This window comes from Martes martes (assembly GCF_963455335.1).
Source record: "Martes martes genome assembly, chromosome: 14".
Taxonomy (NCBI): domain Eukaryota; kingdom Metazoa; phylum Chordata; class Mammalia; order Carnivora; family Mustelidae; genus Martes; species Martes martes.
This window is the reverse complement of record NC_137902.1, coordinates 52779120-52798382: the sequence shown is the minus strand read 5'-3', so window position 1 is coordinate 52798382 and position 19263 is coordinate 52779120. Positions and strand designations below refer to the sequence as shown.

Sequence of the window (19263 nt, the reverse complement as noted above, 5' to 3'; positions counted from 1 at the left end):
TGTGGGGCTGGGTCAGTTCGACGTGTCTTTGACTCAGGTCAAGATCCCAGCCCAGAGTCCTGGGATCGAGTCCCTTATTGGGCTCCCTGCTTAGTGGGAAGTCTGCTTCTCCTTCTCCCTCTGCCTCTGCCCCCTGCTTGTGCTCTCCCTCTCTCATAAATAAATAAAATCTTTTTTAAAAAGTTTTTCATCAAAAATTAATATTTTCGGGGCGCCTGGGTGGCTCAGTGGGTTAAAGCCTCTGCCTTCGGCTCGGGTCATGATCCCAGAGTCCTGGGATCGAGCCCCACGTCGGGCTCTCTGCTCAGCAGGGAGCCTGCTTCCCTTCCTCTCTCTCTGCCTGCCTCTCTGCCTACTTGTGATTTCTGTCTGTCAAATAAATAAATAAAATCTTTAAAAAAAATAAAATTAATATTCTCAACTATTACTTTGTTTTGTAATTCCTAAGGCATTTTAAAGTATTCCCATCTATTTTCAGGCTTTTAAATGGTTTTTCTTTTTATTTCTAATTCATCTTCAGTCAATTATTCCTGCTTTTCTAGGATTTTCTTCCTGTATGTATTTTTCTCCTTTTCTTTTTTAAAAGATTTTATTTATTTTTGCATGAGCACATGCATGAGAGGTTGACATGAGGTGGAGGCAGAGGGAGAAGCACACTCCCTGCTGAGCAGGGAGCCCAATGTAAGACTTGATCCCATGACCCTGTGATCATGACCTGAGTGGAAGGTAGACACAACCAATAGAGCCACCCAGGTGCCCTCTCCTTATTTTCAGACTACTTTTCCTACTCTTCTATATTTCTGATAGGGAAAAAGCAGAACATAAATATATGTAAATATAATGTAAACAGTCAAAAACTAACATGGCTAAAAAGAAGCATTAGCTGGAATAAGCTAAAGAGCTACAAGATAATCACAAATCACCAAGTTTCCAACAACAGAAAACTTGATTTAGTAGTATTCATTTTGATACAAATGTTCTGTTGGAAAATTCCCTTTAACCTAAATTTTGGAATGAAGCGTATATTTGTATAGTAATCAATAACATCCACAAGCTAATTTCATCCAGATTTAATGTAAAGTGGCTTAAAAAAATGTCTAAAGGAAGTTTTAATTTAGGCAATTGGAAAAATAAACCAGGGATACATATTGATCAGGGATGGGGGAAGGCCACAGATACTTCTTTTTCTACTAGTGGGCAAAGGATCCTAGAAATTAACTAAACCTGTACCCCAACTCTAAGCACAGGCTACAAATTATTAGTCCCATGAGGCCCCCAACACCAAGTGGAGTGCCTGCAACCTACGCCAACTGAAAAACTTTACTATAAAGTATCAATCAGAAACTTGGGCCTCTCATCATTACCATTATTGGTAACTATCCAAATAAAGTCCCTCCTATCATCTATGTTTCTGAATTTTTCTCTGTATTTCTTTTACACCAGGCCATCTCTGGCAGTTCTCCTTCCTCTCAATCCTCTTCATTTTGAATACCCATTTTATGTTTTTTAACTCACCACTCTCCCCCTACACACACACACACACACACACACCCCTCTTAAGATCTTCACGTAATGCTATCATCTCTCTAGCTTAATTAAATCTTAGTTACCCTGAAGGACAGCATTTTTCAGACACTTTTTTCAAAATGGATGCTGCATATTTTTCCACACTCTACTACTCTCACCATAGAAGGCTTTGGTCTTAGTGCAGCTCCACATTACCACTTCCAATTCATCACTCCAATGAAGAAAAAAGTATCTTCTGCTTTGGGGTTCATGCCTTCCAGCTAATTTATCCTTGTCCCTGCCATCTACTAAACTTCTAGTCATCTCTCACACGAAACTCCGGTTCCTGGCTTCCAAGCCTTCAACAAGCCTTCTCCACTCAAGCCCATCATCGAAGTCCATGTGGGATGATCTATGTAAAACTTAAGAACTGAGATGTTCTGGGGCACCTGGGTAGCTCAGTGGGTTAAGCCTCTGCCTTCAGCTCAGGTCATGATCTCAGGGTCCTGGGATGGAGCCTTGTGTCGGGCTCTCTGCTCAGCAGGGAGCCTGCTCTTCCCTCTCTCTCTGCCTGCCTCTCTCCCTACTTGTGATCTCTCTCTTGTCAAATAAAAAAATAAAACCTTAAAAAAAAAAAAGGCACTGAGATGTTCTTCAATTCCTCAGCCTTGGCCATAATTACTGCTCTGCCTCTTAAATTCTGGACTCCAATCTCTCGCTCCATGATTAAAACCTCCTATCCTTCCAGTTCCACTCCCATTACTCCATCTGTTCTTCAATTCATTAAGAAACTGGAGGGGTGCCTGGGTGGCTCAGTCTGTTAAGCAACTCTTAATTTCGGCACAGATCATGATCTTGGAATCCTGAGACTGAGTCCCGTGTCAGGTTTGGAGCACAGCACAAGAGTCTGCTTGTCCCTCTAGCTCTGCTCCTACCCCCACTCACTCTCTCTAATAAATACATAAATAAGTAAAATCTTAAAAAAAAGAAAGAAAGAAAGAAAGAAACTAGACAGCCCTCCTTATCAACTGCCTTCTGGATCCCTTTGCTTCTTACAATTTTAAAGGTGTTCCATCATCTACCCACTTTTTAAACAACATCCTAAATTGTTTGCCCTTTTGTCCTATTCCACCAATAAGTGAAAACTGCAATTCTTGGATGAGTTGGCTTCTAAACTTGGGTGCTTAGTATAAAGTCATCAAAATGGCCCAGTGCTACTACAAATTCATGGTCTTCACCTTAGTCATGTGCATTTCTCAGCAATCCTATTAAATATTCTCTCTCACATACTCCTCAGGGGAGATTTCAAATGGTCTCCTCTTTCTTGAACCCTTCACTCAACCTTATCTCTTACTCGGTTATCAACTTTGTGTCCAATTTCAGAGAAAATCGAGGCCTTCAGACCAAACTTCACTTTCTTGCTCCTCTCCATCCACATCTACACCAGTATGCGTATTTAAATTTCTCCCCATTTCAGGGAAGAGGTATTCTTTCTGTCCTTTACTAAACACTATTTGGTTCCTGCATCCCACTCCCCCAACCTCTTAACTTCAGTCACCCTCCCCAGCCTTCCCATGGTCTTATTGCTTCCTCTGCCTGACTCTCTGTTGGGTCTTTCCTTTGAGCATATAAACATACTTACACATCTTTAAGATCTAAAAATCCAAACAAGTAACCCTGACTCATCCCTGCTTCTGCCATATATATCCTTTTTGACAATTAAGCTTCTTGAAAGGGTATTCAAATCTACAATGGGTATCTTCATCTTCTCACTTTTTGTCTATTTTCCTCAGTCCATATTTTTCTGGCTTCTGCTCTATTCCTCCACCTATAGCTCTCTCCTCTTTCGGGTTCTTGAAATCACTCACCTGGTCTTTCTTATACTTCTCTGGTCACAGCTGATTGGTCTATTTCATGGACTTCTATCTAGTCTTTTACCTGATCCTTAAATGCGTGTCATATGATTCTGTCTTTGGCCTTCCTATCCCACTGCTCTGAACTAGTGATCTCATTTATAACCATAGTTTCAACTAAAATCTACATTTTGAGGACCCTCAAGTAGATTGCTCAGTCTAGATCTCTCCCCTAAACTCCAGATCCTTTGTCAACTATCAAATACCTGTACTTGGATGTTCAATACCTATCTCAAACTTATTATGTACAGAATTTAGGGAATGATTTTTTCCCTCTAAACCATTACCAATAGTTACCCAACTAGCAATTATCCTAGAATTCCCTTTATTCCTCACCCTACATGGCCAATAAATCCTATATAATTCTCTGATCTGTTCCTTTGGTCCTGAGACACTGAGTAAGGATTTTTTTCCCCTAGAATTACACAATCTTTCAAATTTTGCCTACTCTACTACAGTCACTATATTCTTTCTAAAATTCAAATCTTAACCTTCTCTTGTTTCAGAACTGGCTTTATTATACAAAATCCTAATTCTTTATCTTCAGATGGCATGCAAGATCCCTTGTAATCTGAACCTTGCCTACATTTCCAACCCTCATCTTGTCACTACCTCACATTCCAGATACTTTCTACACTCCAGAAACTTTATTTTCATTTTTAAAATTATATCATTTTTTAAAAATTTCTGTACTTTTTCATGCCCTGTTGTTTGGGGGTACACTATTACCATTTTTTTTTAAACTAACTTCTTGTTCTTAAGCCTCATTTCAGTGTTCCGATTCTTGAAAACTTTTCCTCATGTTCTCAGACTAAGTTAATGGTGTCCCTTCCATTGTGGTCCTATATCATAGCCTGTAATACACATCTATATCATGGCACTTACTAATTGCACTATAAATATATCTCCCCCATGTGCTTATGAACTCTTTGAAGGGAGGGAGCTATGTCTTTCATCACTACATATCTGGGGATTGAACATTGCTATTAATCAATATTTACTGAATTAATGTATAGTTTCTAAAACACTTGTATATCTGGACACTAATTTATATAGCAATGACAATATATTTATACTGCTTTATTTACAGTTTACAAAGTATGTACTTTCACATACATAAACCTGTAAGATTTTCAGAGGCATCCTAGAAGTTTGGTAGGGCAGGTTTTATCCCCGCTTCATAAATGGGATAAGAGGTTCAGAGAACTTGGGGCACCTGGGCTGCTCAGTGCGTTAAGCCTCTGCCTTCAGCTCAGGTCATGATCCCAGGGTCCTGGGATCGAGCCCCTCATCAGGCTCTCTGCTGGGCGGGGAGCCTGTTTCCAGCTCTCTCTCTGCCTGCCTCTCTGCCTACTTGTGATCTCTCTCTCTCTCTCTCTCCCCCTGTCAAATAAATAAATAAATAAATAAAAAGAGTTCAGAGAACTTAAATGGCTTTCTCAAGGTGTTCCAACTAGTAAGGGGTAGAACCATGGTTGAAATTGAGGTCTTTAGAATGCTACTCCAATACAATCTGTCTTATACCAACAAAACGACAATGTCTTTTGGCTCAAAGAGTCATCAAAAGTTTCCTCATCATGAAAATGGGCATAATCCCACTCTGGTGCCATGCCCTGACCACATGCTCTAAAAAAAAGATTCAATAAATCCTATAGTACAGTCCTCAAAATTTCAAGGTATCCCTTGGGTTCCTTTTAATCTGTGGTGGTTATTTTCCCTCAAAATTGGCTCCCCTTCATGTCTTATTTTTGACATGGTTATCACCTCTCTCTCACTGGAACTTGAAATTTTGGTGTTATTGTTCTCTTCCAAGACTCCAAGTCCTACTGATTCTTCAAACTCTCTTCATTTTCTTAGATCTCCATTGCTGCAATGCTAGTTCAAGTACTTATTGCTTTGTGTACTAAAAAAAAATCTAACTAAAAAAAAAATCTAACTCAGTTCTATTTTCCCTCCCTCTTGTTTGTACAAAACACTGCTAGATTAACCTACTCAAAACTTTGGGGTAGTTTCTTAAGAACTAAAAAATAAAGGCGGGGGAGGGGGAGCCACAAACGTATTTCCCAGATCCTCCCCTCTTCAACCATTTCAGTCTTTTACGTGTCTTTCCAATCTTTGCCTCTAACTACAATTGCTCAATTTAATCAATCTCTAAAGCAAAATTAGTCTGATCGTTTCCTTAAAAAGTTTTGGTCTTCTACCTGTTAGCATACCCAATAATGATCCAATATATCTACTTTTTTTTTTTTTACTTTTTTTTTTTTAAAGATTTTATTTAATTTGACAGACAGAGATCACAGGCAGGCAGAGAGAGAGGAAGGGAAGCAGGCTCGCTGCTGAGCAGAGAGCCCGATGTGGGACTCGATCCCATGACCCCGGGACCATGACCCGAGCCGAAGGCAGAGGCTTCAACCCACTGAGCCACCCAGGCGCCCCAACCAATATATCTACTTTTTTAAAAAAAATTTAAAGAGAGAGCAAGCACGAGCGAGCGAGCATGCGCCCATATATGGGGAAAAGCAGCTGAGGGAGAGGGAGAAGCTCGCTACCCGCTGAGCAGGGAGCCCCTCGCTGGGCTTGATCTCAGGACCCCAGGATCATGACCCAAGCCGAAGGCAGATACCTAACCAACTGAGCCACCCAGGCACCCCAATAGATCTACTTCTAAAATTATTCAGAATTTGCATCATATATGGTTTCTCTCTTTCCCTTAAGGCATGCTTTGGTCATTCTGCACTTGGACTGCTTTGGTCCTAAGATGCTGAATAAGGACTCCCCCCCACCTAGAACTACTACAATCTTTTCAATTTTGCCCATTCTACAACACTCAGAATTCTCTTGCTAAAATTTAATAATTAATCTGACACCCTGATTTAAGCCTCTCCCCTTCTAATATTTTGTTCTATACAATACCATGTTACATTTCAAAAACCAAGATATTGGGTCAATCTTCTATTTTAAAACCTTCAATAAATATGATGATGGCTACCACTGGTTAATTTAAGAGAAGGTTAATATATCCTAGGAAATAAATATATCAAATGCAAAGGGAAGTCACAGTGTGTGTACTAATGAACATACACACAATACAGACAATGCCCTCTAAGTGATAAAGGTGGATTCTTATACTAACAGATTCAATAATCGCAAGAGACAATCATGTGCCATGCCATGCACTGAGGTACATACTTTACATGGACTATCACCGTTAATCCTTCAAAAACCCTGTAAAAATACTTTATTAATTCAATTTTACCAATGAGAACACTGGAGCTTGGTGATATTAAGTATCTTGTCCACAGTGAAAAGGTTATTAAGGTAACCTAGGATTCAAACCCAGACAACTGAACTCCAAAGCCTCTTCATCATCCAGAGGCTATACCGCTTGATAGCTTTAGTTCTCAGCTCCTCAACTGAGTGTACCAAAGATGGTTTCTAACGTCATCTCCCGCCACTCACAGCCAAGCACTTACACGCTACTGTCACACAATTTCAAGCTTTTTTTCCCAAACTCTATCCATGCCTTTCTGCTGCTGTTTCCTCTTCTCCAGTCCTACCTTCTATTTGGAAAAATTCTACTCACCCTTCAAGCCCAACCTCAAAGCATAATCCTCTCATTGATGCTTTCTCTCCAAATAAGAAAAAGTCAACTTCTTCTTTACAGTTCCAATAGCACTTCGTACATACCTTGTTATATTATTTAGTTGCAATAATGCGTCCCCCACTAGACTGCCAGCACTCCAAGAGAATCTTACTTAATTATATCTAATTCAATTGAATATCCTCAATGCCTATTATGCTTTGATACAAAGCAGGTACTTAGTAAATGTTGCACATAGATGGTCCCAATCCTCTGGCTATTTAAATCCTACCCTTCCTTCAAGGCCTCCTTCTTCCTTATATAAACTCTTGTTAGACCGTTCCATTCCAGAGTCATCAGTACCTCCTTTGAACTCTCTAACTGGCTCAGTCACTTATCTGGCAATTATAAATGGCACCCACCCTTATGACATATACGAACAACTTTTCATGAATACTTTTTTCTCCAAGGACTAAGGCTGTTTTTCTTTTTCTTTTTTTTAAAGAAGATTTTATTTATTTATTTGACACAGAGAGACACAGGAAGAGAGGGAACACAAGCAGGGTGAGTGGGAGAGGGAGAAGCAGGTTTCCTGCAGAGCAGGAAGCTCAATGTGGAACTCGATCCCAGAACCCTGGGATCATGACCGGAGCCAAAGGCAGACGCTTAACGACTGAGCCACCCAGGCGCCCCTCACTTTTTTTATACTTCTGTTGTCTCCCTACAGTTTTTAGCATACAGCAGGCATTTAATAAATATTTGCTATTTGATTACTTTGATGTTCCAAAATAAATATTACATAACATAGAAGGATGCCCAATTATCTTAATTTTATGTGTATAAATAAACATTTTTATGATAAAATGAAGTCATATGATTGGTACTAAAATACACCTCATTTAATAAATCAAGATTCTTTTCATCAAACTTTTCCTAACAACTCTTGCTAATTCATTCAATAACTCTGGAATCTAAAGCTTCTGCCTTACTACTGAGCAGCTATATTTCTTCCTTGGCATTTTCCTTCTAAGATGACTTGTTACCATAATGTTCTCTCTCCTTCCCTTCCTCCCTCCCTCCCTCCATCTCTGTCTCTCTCATATACACACACTCACAGACACTATTTTCTCTGTTCCTTTGCTTTCTCTAGGACACATGGTACTGAAGATTTATTTTAGAATGCTAACAGTTTAATGGGGGTGGAAGGAAAAAGAAAAATCATTTTCAAGAGTTATCTTTTTAGATAGGTAAATCCACAAAATACACTTAGTAAACAAAAATTTAAATTCAAGTTGCTTTAAAATATGATGAAATAGAACTAGCAAGAAACACTGAAGTAGCCATGTGACCCAAAGACCTATGTGGGTCATCTAACAATCTGTAATGAAAATAAGCAATGCTAATAAAGCTACCTACTGGAAAACACTTGAGCCAAATGACCTCTGACTTATAAGCAGGGCAGCTGGCAAGAGAACAGAAATGAATCGTGAAGCTGCCTATTTGAAATATATCAGCTTAAAAACTTAACACACACACACACACACACACACACACTCTCTTCAGCATTTTGGTTCAATCTGAAAGTCTGATAATTTAAGAGATAAGGTTAATATAACCTAGGAAATAAAGAAAATATACTGAATGCAAAGGAAAGTCACAGTGTGCATACTAAAATGAACATACACGATATAGACAATGCCCTCTAAATGATAAAGGTGGATCTTTTATCAAGACTAACAGATTCAATGATCTCAAGAGACAATAGTTTTACAAATCTGGGACCATGTCTATATAGAAAGTACATTTTTAAAATACCTGGAAATAAAAGGTAGGGTAGTATCTGGATAATTCAAGTCAAGTAAATTGGGGAGGGATGGGGAGAGAGAGCAATATACATAAATTCAGGGTTTTATGCTTTAATAACCCATAGCAATTTTGCTGATGTGGCAGTTAAGGCACTCATGCAGATACAATTAGCCCTTTTTCTTAGTTTGTTTGCATTTTCTTAGCAGAAGAATAGAAAAATGTATAATGGGAAATACTTAAGAGGGCATACTATCTCACCTAAACCACTGGGCTACAGCAACTTTCAAACACAAGAATTTGACCTAAGCCAGCAGCAGCTGGAGTAGGCTCAGAAATAAAATTGGTGGGGAGCCTGGGTGGTTCTGCCTTCCGCTCAGGTCATGATTCTGGGGTCCTGGGGTCAAACCCAGCATCGGTTCCATTTTCAGTGGGGAGTCTGCTCATCCCCCTCCTGTCCCTACTCTCCCATGCTTTCTTGCTCTCTAATAAATACAATCTGAAAAAAAAAAAAAAAAAAAAGGAAATTGCTTTCACTAGCCAGGAAACCTAATCACCCATAATCAGCAATATGGAATCACCATTAATAATTTTAATGTAAGTGAAAAGCTAATTAAATTAATAAATGAGTCACCTACAGTATTCCAAGACTTCAAACTTCATATGAACTTTAGACACATATTGAACACAGAAAGATCTACAGCCCTTCTGAAACTATCATGACCATAAAACATAGGCCTCCTGACTAAAAAGTATAAAAGTATAAAATTTAGAAACAACAAGGAAAAGGTTCAGGGAATAAAAGACTACTTGTATTCAATGCCAACAATGGTCTCCATGATATTACTACTATGAAATGATAAGATACAAAATTAGCACATACTAAACTTACAAGATTTTAATAAGCTGAACTTAAGTTTAAGGAGCACTGTGGTCATGTATGTTCTGACAAGAGTGTTCTCTATCATCAAATATAACATGATGGTACAATTATTGAAAGAAGGTAGGCAAGAACCCTGAAGATGAAATCCAAAACCAGATTTCTGTATAAAAGGTGTATTTCCCAGTAATTTCTGAGGAAGCCAGAACGGAGACTCCATGAGCAGTGCAAACCAGTCTGTTGCCACCATCTCTAAACATGTGATCCTTATCAAGCATTCCAGCTGCTAACAAATTCCATAAAGAAATGAAAGTTGTCTTGGTGAAGAATATAATAAGCACATGAGATGTTACACCTATGAGCTCTATTTAACTATAATTTTCTACACCAACAAGCTCCTTTCCTATTTACCTAAATCAAATAACTTTTATTCCATATCAATAATCTACAAATGTGACCATCTTGGATTCACAACTCACCCTTAAGGGAATATGCCTTATGTTTGGAATCTTATTTTTACTGTATTAAAGCAGTACAATACAGGAAAACATTATCATATATATGACAAAAAACAAGAAGATTCACAAGCATAAGGAGAGCACAAAGTCATTGCTCGGGAATGTGACTAGTTGTCCTAATAGTAAGGTGAAAAGTGCCCCCGGGAATGAAAATACAACATGGATACAGTCAGAAAATGAAGAGGCAGCCCATGTCTCTGTTCCCCAATCCCCAAAGAACTCCAGGATTTCATGTTAGGACAACCAGTCTGAACTACCAATCTTTTTTTTTTTTTTTCTCCCCCCTTCTCTTTTTATAAAGATTTCTCAGGACAAGGATTCCATAAACTCTTTATTCAGCTCATTCCAAGGCCTGGTCCAACTGGATATACTACTAACTTTTAAAAATTGTCTACACAAGACTGGATACATATCAGTGTTATTATTAAAGGAGGCTCAAATTGAAAAATTAAAATAGGGGCGACTGGGTGGTTCAGTGTGTTAAAGCCTGTGCCTTTGGCTCAGGTCATGATCCCAGGGTCCTGGGATCCAGCTCCACATTGGGCTCTCTGCTCGGCAGGGAACCTGCTTCCCTTTCTCTCTGCCGGCCTCTCTGCCTACTTGTGATCTCTGTCTGTCAAATAAATAAATAAAATCTTTTAAAAAATAAAATAAATAAAAGAAAAGTTAAAATAAAAAAACACAAAGGAAAAGGCTTTCTGGTTTTTAAGTATTTTAATAGAAACATATCTGGTCCAATTTCAAGAACTGGACTAACAGTGTTTAAACATTGTGCCAGTATATTTAAGAAGCTGAATGAAAACAAGAAGTATCTGGCCTTCCAAAAAAAACGTAATACAACAAAGAAAACTTTATTCTAAAATGATGTCAATTTATTGACCAAGCTACACAGTAAAGAAAAACCATTTCAGATTGTTTATCACCTCCACATCGGTGTCTGAAGTTGATGGCTCTGTCAGAGCATGGAAATCTTTAGCAACAATTTCCCCTCAGTATCTCTATTTTAAATTAATCTGCTGATCTGTTGTGGGTAAACATAAATTCTGTCCCAGCTGAGAAATATTTAATTTTTTCTTCTATGGGTGTTTGTTCGCAAGGTGAGGGGTAACCCCTTTTGGCCTTTGACCAGTGTTGGCCGGTTTTCTAAGTAAATGCTTTTTTCTATCCACAAGCCGCTTTTTTTGCTTTTATGCTGCCTTATTTCCATCTATTCGGCACTTAAAGCCGGGCCCCCCAAATCTTGCCTGTCTCTTCACCCTTGTCCAATCCCACATGGTTCCCCCAGTTTCCGCGTGGAGTGACACCTGAGGGCCAAGCGCGAACCCCTGCGGCTGGCGCTAACTAGGCGCGAATCGGGCTGACGGCTGTCACTGGGGAGCAGGCGTGGGCCAAAGCCGAGGTGATTTCTGACTGCTCATCGCCCAACCCCGCGTAGCTGAAGGTCTCCAAGCCCCTCGGTCCGCCCAGGGAAGCCAGGCGTGCAGCTGTCGCGGGGCAGGAAGCTAATCGCGGCCTCTGGGCCGTTTTGACAGGCCCAGGAGAAAAAAAGAAAAGGGCTCAATGCGGCTAGGAGGCTCACCCCTACGGCTAGGAGACCACAAGAGCGAAACCCCCGTCTCGGGCCTGAAGGCATGAGAGACGGTGGAGCCACCGCTACCGATTCAGCCCAGCCCAGCAGGGGCCCGCCCAGGGGCCACTCCCCAAGGGAGACAGCCAGTCACTCGCCCGCCCTTCCGGGCCCGCTCCGGAGGGGACGGTCTCCCGCCCGCCCTCACACACAGCTCCTCAGGCCAGGCCCCCAGGGCTTCGTCCACCTCTCACCTTTGACGACGCGGTCAGCCCCGGGAGGGGGCGGCGGGGGCGGGGGTGGGGGCGGTGCAGCCCGGGCCGGCTCCGGGGCGGCCATGCTGGGCCCGGGGCTCGGCTAGGCGCTGGGCCGGGCGGGGTTGGGGGCGGGGGCGGCGGCTACCAGAGCCAAGCGGCGGCGCCGCCGGGGAACATGGCGGACCCTTTCCCTACAGAGGGGCTAAGACCGGCATGCACCGCGCTTTGCGGGGGCGGGGGCGGGGCAGACTCTAGGGACCTGGGCAAAATTACTGAAGCTGGGAGAGAAACAGGACGAGGCCAAGGGATCAGGTTAAAATTCTGGGCAGGCAGAAACAATAGAGAGTGAAGAGGGCGGGCTATCTATTGCTAGTAGCTGCAGTGAATAAGTGCTAGGAAACATAACACTGGTTCTCTTGGAGCTCCCGATACGATGAGGAGACTTAAACCTCAGAATCTACTAGTAGAGGAAAAAAACGTATAACAGTTTGGCTACCAAATCTGGGTACTTTGGTTGGTAACGAACAGGAAAATAGACGAGGCATTGCAGGTTCGAGAGAGAAGTGACTATTCAAAATGGAATTTGAGAAGCTGGCCCTTATGTTTGGAGCCTGGAACTGTCGAGAGTCTAAAGGTACAGGGTTAAAATATAGGTAGAGCAGAATAAGCTCCAAGGGTTCAGAATTGAAAGCAGGTAAGGGGAAAGGAAGGGATGACACGAAGAGATGTTCAAAGTATACAGAAGTCACCTGAAAAGGACACAGCCTGCCTCTCCATCCACTCAGAAAACAGAGTTTTGGAAGGCAGAGGAGTATATAGAGAATTGGAAATTGGAAATTTCTTATAATACTTCACATGATACTTCTGTGCACATACAAAATCTGAGCCCAGCTGACTATGGAAATCTTACAGAGATGGACCTTCATGGGAAAAGGGATGGTGGGACAAGAACTGACTGATGGTTCAATCAACAATTATTAGAAGGTGTGTGTATGACAGTAAGAGATGTACTGAATCGTGGACAGAGGCCAGTGTATCCACTAAGATCTATGTCTTGATGGCATAGAATCCAAGTGGGGTGAGAAATTCCTGCCCATCTTCCTGATGAATACTAAATGTACTCAGAATCTGTTCACAGTGGAGGATGTTAAGCAGTGGTCCAAAGGCCTTAAAGAAAAACATTCTACCCCTTCCTTCTGTCAATCTTAATGACTTGAGGTAAAAGAGGAGTAAAAGGTAAAAGAGGAGGTAAGTGTCCAAAGGGTATTCTTTGCAAAGGGAGCCCATAAAATATATTTTAGAGGGAGAATTTGGGAGTGAGGCAGAGGTGAAAATGGACCTTTCTGAGCAATAGTTATTCGACTTCACTGTCAACAACCACCCGATTCAAAGATTTGAGAACCACCAGAGAAGTGCAGAAATTCCACAAGGCAGGCAAGGGGAGGGGCAGCCATGGGAAGACACAAGGAAGGGATTGGAGGCATATCACAAACTTGTACATAGATCAGGAGTGAGTTTCTAAGAGGGTCTGAATCCCAAGAAAATCACCCTAAGGAGGAAAGGAGGAAGTCTGTAATATACTGAGGGCCTCTAAGCCAGAAAGGAATAAGAAATATACTAGCAGCAGTAATAACAAGGAAAGTCACTCCACTTTAGGGGCCCATTGATTCCTACCTTCAGTATATTTCCTTCAATTATTCTTAAAACTATTTAGCTCCTTACCTTCATCACACACACACACACACACACACACTCACACTTACATATACATGTATGTTTGTGCCACGGCTCTCTCTTTGGGAGCCGCAGGCCACTGGGAATTGGTATTTTTTGCTTCTTCAGGCCTTCCCCCCACCCCCAATATAAAAGAGCAAGAGCATACAAAAGGCATTAAATAGACAAATGACAAGGAATTAAATACAACTATCTTAAAGATTTATTAATGAAAAATACTTTACAAAAACAGTATGTTTGGCCCTAAAATAGTTTAGCTGACTCTGAGGGTTTACAACAGTGACTGAGCAAGTGGCAGTAATGGCTCTGCTGCTGAGGACAGGAAGGTGTGTTAGTGTGCCTGACTCCATCTGTTCAGAAGGACAAGTGTTAATGTTGGCAGCTCTGAATCCTAGGCCTAAGGTTTGGGGGAACAGGGAAGAATGACAGTCCATAATACCTGGCAGGTAGGCTGCCCTGAATGATATGGTCAGTACCATGACCACACAGCTACATGCCCCTCCAAGGATGGGGTATGGGGAAGACAGAAGGTCAGATAATACAGATAGGTGGGTAAAACAAAGAACAGAAGTTGGCAGTATAGTAGGGAAAAGAGGATGAAGGCTCAGGTGCATGTGGGGGCATAAAGGATCCAGGAATAAAATGGTGACCCTAAGATCCTAAGGAATGGATAGTGTCCAGGGTAATATGGATTCATCTTTAAAGTGGCTCAAATAAAACCCTAAACAGCAGTTGCTTCCTTTTGCTAGGTGAATGGAAATTGGAATTTCAAATATTCCCCTCAAGAAGCCAGGTCTTGTTAGGGGTTCCAGGTATCCCTAGGAGAAACTGCCAACTCTATGTTGAGATGAGACTAGCAGAACCTTGGAGGGATGCAGGGTGCTAACTCCTCCACAGTACAGTCTAACGGAGAAAGCTGTGGCTCCAGGAAAGGAAAGAGATAACTCTTACCATCTATTGTGCTGCAGGGCCCTTGCCCTTATCTGCTCTCTTCCAGGAGCATCCGCTAGAACAAACAGAAACTCCTCTCCCCCTGTCCTCCTGGGCCCAGACTGCGGGGCATAACTGGTTTGCCTCCAGTCATCATCTGGGGGCATATCTACTCTTCGAGGACCAGGGACTCGAGAACCAGGAACAGGACCCAAATTCCAAGTCGACCTCAGGGGTACATGAAGACTGCTTGATGGTGGTGACACAGGGTAAACAATGGGAGGGTGAGAGGAAGAATGGAAAATATCCCCCCAGGACTGAGCATGAGGAACCTGAAGGCCCTGGCGTCTTTCTGGTAGTGTGGCAGTGTGTGTCAGCTGAGGCTTGCACCCTGGAGTACTCAGGAATCTGGCCCCAATATGCTGGTTGGTGTCTGACCATGGCCCCCAAGAGGCATCTGTTCTGGAACGATGGGGGAGACTCTGGTAGTTCAGAGTTCTTCCTGTGTACTTGACCCCCTGGCAAGTTTCACCCCTGTCACACATAGCCAGAAACTGCTGGACACTCCTCGAAGTTCCTGGGAAGAGAAAAAGAAACCAAAGATAAAGCATCTTCAGTAAACCATTCTCCTTCCCAAAGGACATTCCTGACTATTCCTCTCAACTCCCCATAGCCATAAGAGCATACACATATGGGAAAGAAGAAGTCTAACTCTGCTTTTAATTACATTTTTAAAAATTTTTAGGGGAGCCTGGGTAGCTCAGTTGGTTATGCTCAGGTCATGATTGCAGGGTCCTGGGATCAAGCCCCACATGGGGCTCCCTCCTCAGCGGGTAACCTGCTTCTCCCTCTCCCTCTGCCTGCCGTTCTGCCTGCTTGTGCTTTCTTGCTTTCTCTCTCTCTCAAATAAATAAATAAAATCTTTTTAAAAATTCTTAATATACATCAAAATCAAGTCTCTTGCATCCAACCTGGGCAAATGTTGTCATACTTCTACCTCACTCTACTATAATTCTTCCTCCACCCCCCCCAACAAATGGCTCCCTAATATTACAAATATATAACTCACTGTAACAACTCTGCTCTTAGAGCCACCACTCCAAAACATCACTCTGCTTTTCTTAATATATACTTTTACTCCAGTTAATCTGTTTCTGCTTACATTCTTGCTCAATCCCTGAGATCTCTGTTTTTGTTCACACTACTCCTACCACATACACAGTGTGGAATGCCTTTTCTATACATTAATTCCCCTTTACTTTAAATGAAACAAAATACATAATCTTAAAAAGTCACTTCTATTTTTTTTTTAAAGTAGGCTCCACACTCAGCATGGACCGCAATGCAGGGGTTGAACTCATGACCCGGAGATTAAGACCTGAGCTGAAAACAAGAGTTGGAACGCCCAACTGCCTGAGCCACCCAGGCACCCAACAACAACAACAACAAAAAAAAAAAAAAAAAAAAGAGAGAGAGAGAGAAAGAAAGAAAAATCACTTCTAAAAAATACTTTCGATTCTTTATTTTATAACCCATGAACATCTGCAGTATACTCCTGTATGTATGTATATCCTGATTATTACAGCTCTGAGCTCTTTAAGAACAGAGAGCTGCCTTCTTTCTCCCCTATGTTCACTATAGCATTTAGTCCAGAATAGGCTACACTAAATGTTGCCTAATGGGACAGATGCCCGTAACAATTGCCAAACAGCGGGGACTACCTGGCTGCTCCACTGAGTAATAGGAAGTTCATCTATACAGAAGGCCTGCTTATCCAAACCTCCCTAAAATGTGGACACATATCTATAATACAACTCTTACCTTTGGTTCTAGAACTACCACCACACCCTGCCCCAGGGCACTGACATCTGTAAGCCAGGGTTTCTCAATCTCAACACTACTGATACTTTGAGCTGATACTACTTTTTTTGGGGGGGGGGGGGGTCATGGAGGTAAACTGCCCTGTGCACTGTATGATGTTCAGCAGCATCCCTGGCTTCCACTCACTGGATGCCAGTAGTACTTTCCCTTTCCCACTGAGAATCCCTGTTTTAAATAGACTCAGCCTCTTCGTGAGGAAGAAACATAGCAAATCTTACTATGGAGGGTGAAAGAAAGCCAGAAGGATGCTATCCACCTTTCCCAAGATTGTCTGGGTCTGTATACATGGCACAGGTATTCCATATACAAGGTGTTTCCAGGTCTCCCATTGACTCCTTGTCCTTCTAGACTATCCCTCAGCTGAGACTCAGGGGATAGTAGGAAAGAAACTAGCTAATAGAGATGATGCTTTCTGTTTTGGGAAGATCCTAAAGACTCGATATTAACTCCTCCTGGTCGTTTAAAAGCTTATCTTAACACGATAGACCCTGTTCATTCTCTTGGGTAGTTAGATTAAGGATCTACACCAGCCAACCATATTAACTAAGTAATGATTCAATCACAATTCATCTTGACCAATGTTTAATCTTAAAGTGGTAATTCATATCCCTTTACTACCTACCTTGGGACTCCACCCTGCCCCCGTATGTGTACTGATTTTATCTTTCTAGGTTGTCTCTAGAAAGGTACCACATTATGGCACATGATAATTAGATTTGGGGAGAGTTACCTGGGGGTCTATGGGGCTCCCCTGCCATGCTGGGCATCAAGACATCTGGGGACAGGAACTGTGGTTGGGATGGGTACAGTTGGGGACCAAGGAGAAACACAGGAGGGTCATGGATGACAGGGAGGGAAGAGGAGCTGGAACAACGGTGCCCGGTTTCCAAAGGCTTTTTCCTCGCGTTTGATGAATCCTTATAGTGAGACAAGACAAAAAAACAAAAAAACAAAAAAACATAAAGATGAGGATTAACACACAGTCGGATATGGTTGGGTAAACACAGTGAGGCAAGCAGGGAGAGATGGAGGGGATTAGAGTACCAATATGCCTAGCTCTATAGAGGGACCCAATTTACTCAGTCACTCTTTCCATCAGCCCCTCTAGGAATATCCTTAGACCGCTAGGAACTGGAGACATGGAACTGCAGATCCTCTTTCATTAACCTGTCTCTCTCATAGCTCTCATCTTCCCAACCCTACCATCTAGGTCTTTGGCAAACTCTTTAATGCTAACACTAGAATCAAGTTGAGATAGAAATTTTAAAATAGAGAAATAAGAAAGAGAAAAGAAAAATCAGAAAGCCCAAGACTGAAAAAGAAAATTCTGTACACTTTAAATACTGGGAACTAAAAATGTATCTCCCTAAATGTATTATCAGGAATTCTATTACTCCACCTTCTCTCCTGTCACTGCTACACTCCAGTCTTCTGCCAGTCAAGTTTGTAATCACTGATGCTTGTGTCCTGTTCTGTACTCCACTCATCTCATTTTCGTGGCAAAGTCTCAGAAATATCCCCTTTAACACTTAAAACACTAATATGTCCAAAATCAAACCAACATCCTTCCAAGCTGCACCTCCTGGTACCACATTTTCCTAAGTCACCTAGATTCAAATGTTGACATTGCTCTTACTTTTGCACTTCTCACCCATGATTCCATTAGTTGCCTTTGTCAAGAAATACCATTTCTACCTACAGGTTTGATATTTAAGCTCAAGCAGACCAGTGCAACAGCCTCCAATCTGATCTTCCTATCTCCAAGCCTGCTACTTCCTTATTGTGGCCTGCAAGTTGCTATGTACTAGCAATGCTGATTTTTCTCACTTTATCTCTACCATTCCTTTCTTACTTTATCTCTACCATTTTTCATTACAACCTTCTTAATGTTCCTTCAAACACACCAAGATTATTCCAACTCAGGGCTTTTTCACTTAACTGCTTCTGTTACCTGGACTAGTCTTCATGGCTCACACCATCATATCACTGAAGTCTCTGATCAAATGTTATTTTCTTAGAGCTGATTTCCCTCAATAACCACTGAGAATAACCACTACTACCTCTTTAGTCCTTCTCCCCTTGCTTTGTTCTATTCTTCTCGATTACACATTGTTTGGTGTTTACTTGTTTATTGTCTTTCTCCCCTGGTAGAATATATTTCTTTTTACTCCAGTATTCCCAGCACCCTCAACAGGACCTGGAACATTATACGCACCTAACAAATAACAAATCAAATAAAATAATCTACATACCAGTATATCTTATTTCCCAACTAGGTTGTAAGCCAATCAAGGGCAGAATTATTTCATCAGGGCATGCTCATAGTACCTACAACAGCACGGTACATTATAGAGACATTTACCATACAGCCTAAGGACCAGGTACCAATCCTCTCAGTATGTGCCACAGCCAACTATTCCTTTCTCCTGCACAAAAGAAAGCAATGCCACACTTTCCTAGTTTCCCTTTTATCTCTCTGGTCCTCACTCTTTTAAGGGTTCTTCAGATGAACCACTTAAATATGATACTCATCAGGGATATGTCCTGGCTTCTCTCCTCTTTTCACAATATCCTTTTCCTCTTTTCAATGGCTATGATTCTTGAATCTTGATTTCAAGCTTTAAAAGTGTCACATCCAAAGGCCTACCAGATATAACAAGCATAATATATCCAAAATTATACATATCTCTTCCC

The 19263-nt window shown here is 41.6% G+C and overlaps 2 protein-coding genes across 8 annotated transcripts in view; both read right to left on the bottom strand.

Moving 5' to 3' along the window:
- Positions 1–12219, bottom strand: part of PPP3CB (protein phosphatase 3 catalytic subunit beta) — a 55282-nt gene extending 43063 nt beyond the window's left edge. For all 5 annotated transcript variants that reach the window (XM_080822531.1, XM_080822532.1, XM_080822533.1 and 2 more), the window contains exon 1: positions 12022–12219. In XM_080822531.1, coding sequence (XP_080678657.1) covers positions 12022–12106 — 85 coding nt within the window. In that variant the 5' untranslated portion in view covers positions 12107–12219. The remainder of the gene's footprint in view (positions 1–12021) is intronic.
- A 1719-nt stretch (positions 12220–13938) lies between these two features.
- USP54 (ubiquitin specific peptidase 54) overlaps positions 13939–19263 on the bottom strand; it is a 57594-nt gene continuing 52269 nt past the window's right edge. For 2 of the 3 annotated variants that reach the window (XM_080822516.1, XM_080822517.1), the window contains 2 exons: positions 17300–17486; positions 13939–15265 (listed from right to left, as the gene is read on the bottom strand). In XM_080822516.1, the coding sequence (XP_080678642.1) occupies positions 14706–15265; positions 17300–17486 (747 nt within the window). In that variant the 3' untranslated portion in view covers positions 13939–14705. The remainder of the gene's footprint in view (positions 15266–17299; positions 17487–19263) is intronic. The other variant, XM_080822518.1, reaches the window with a different exon arrangement.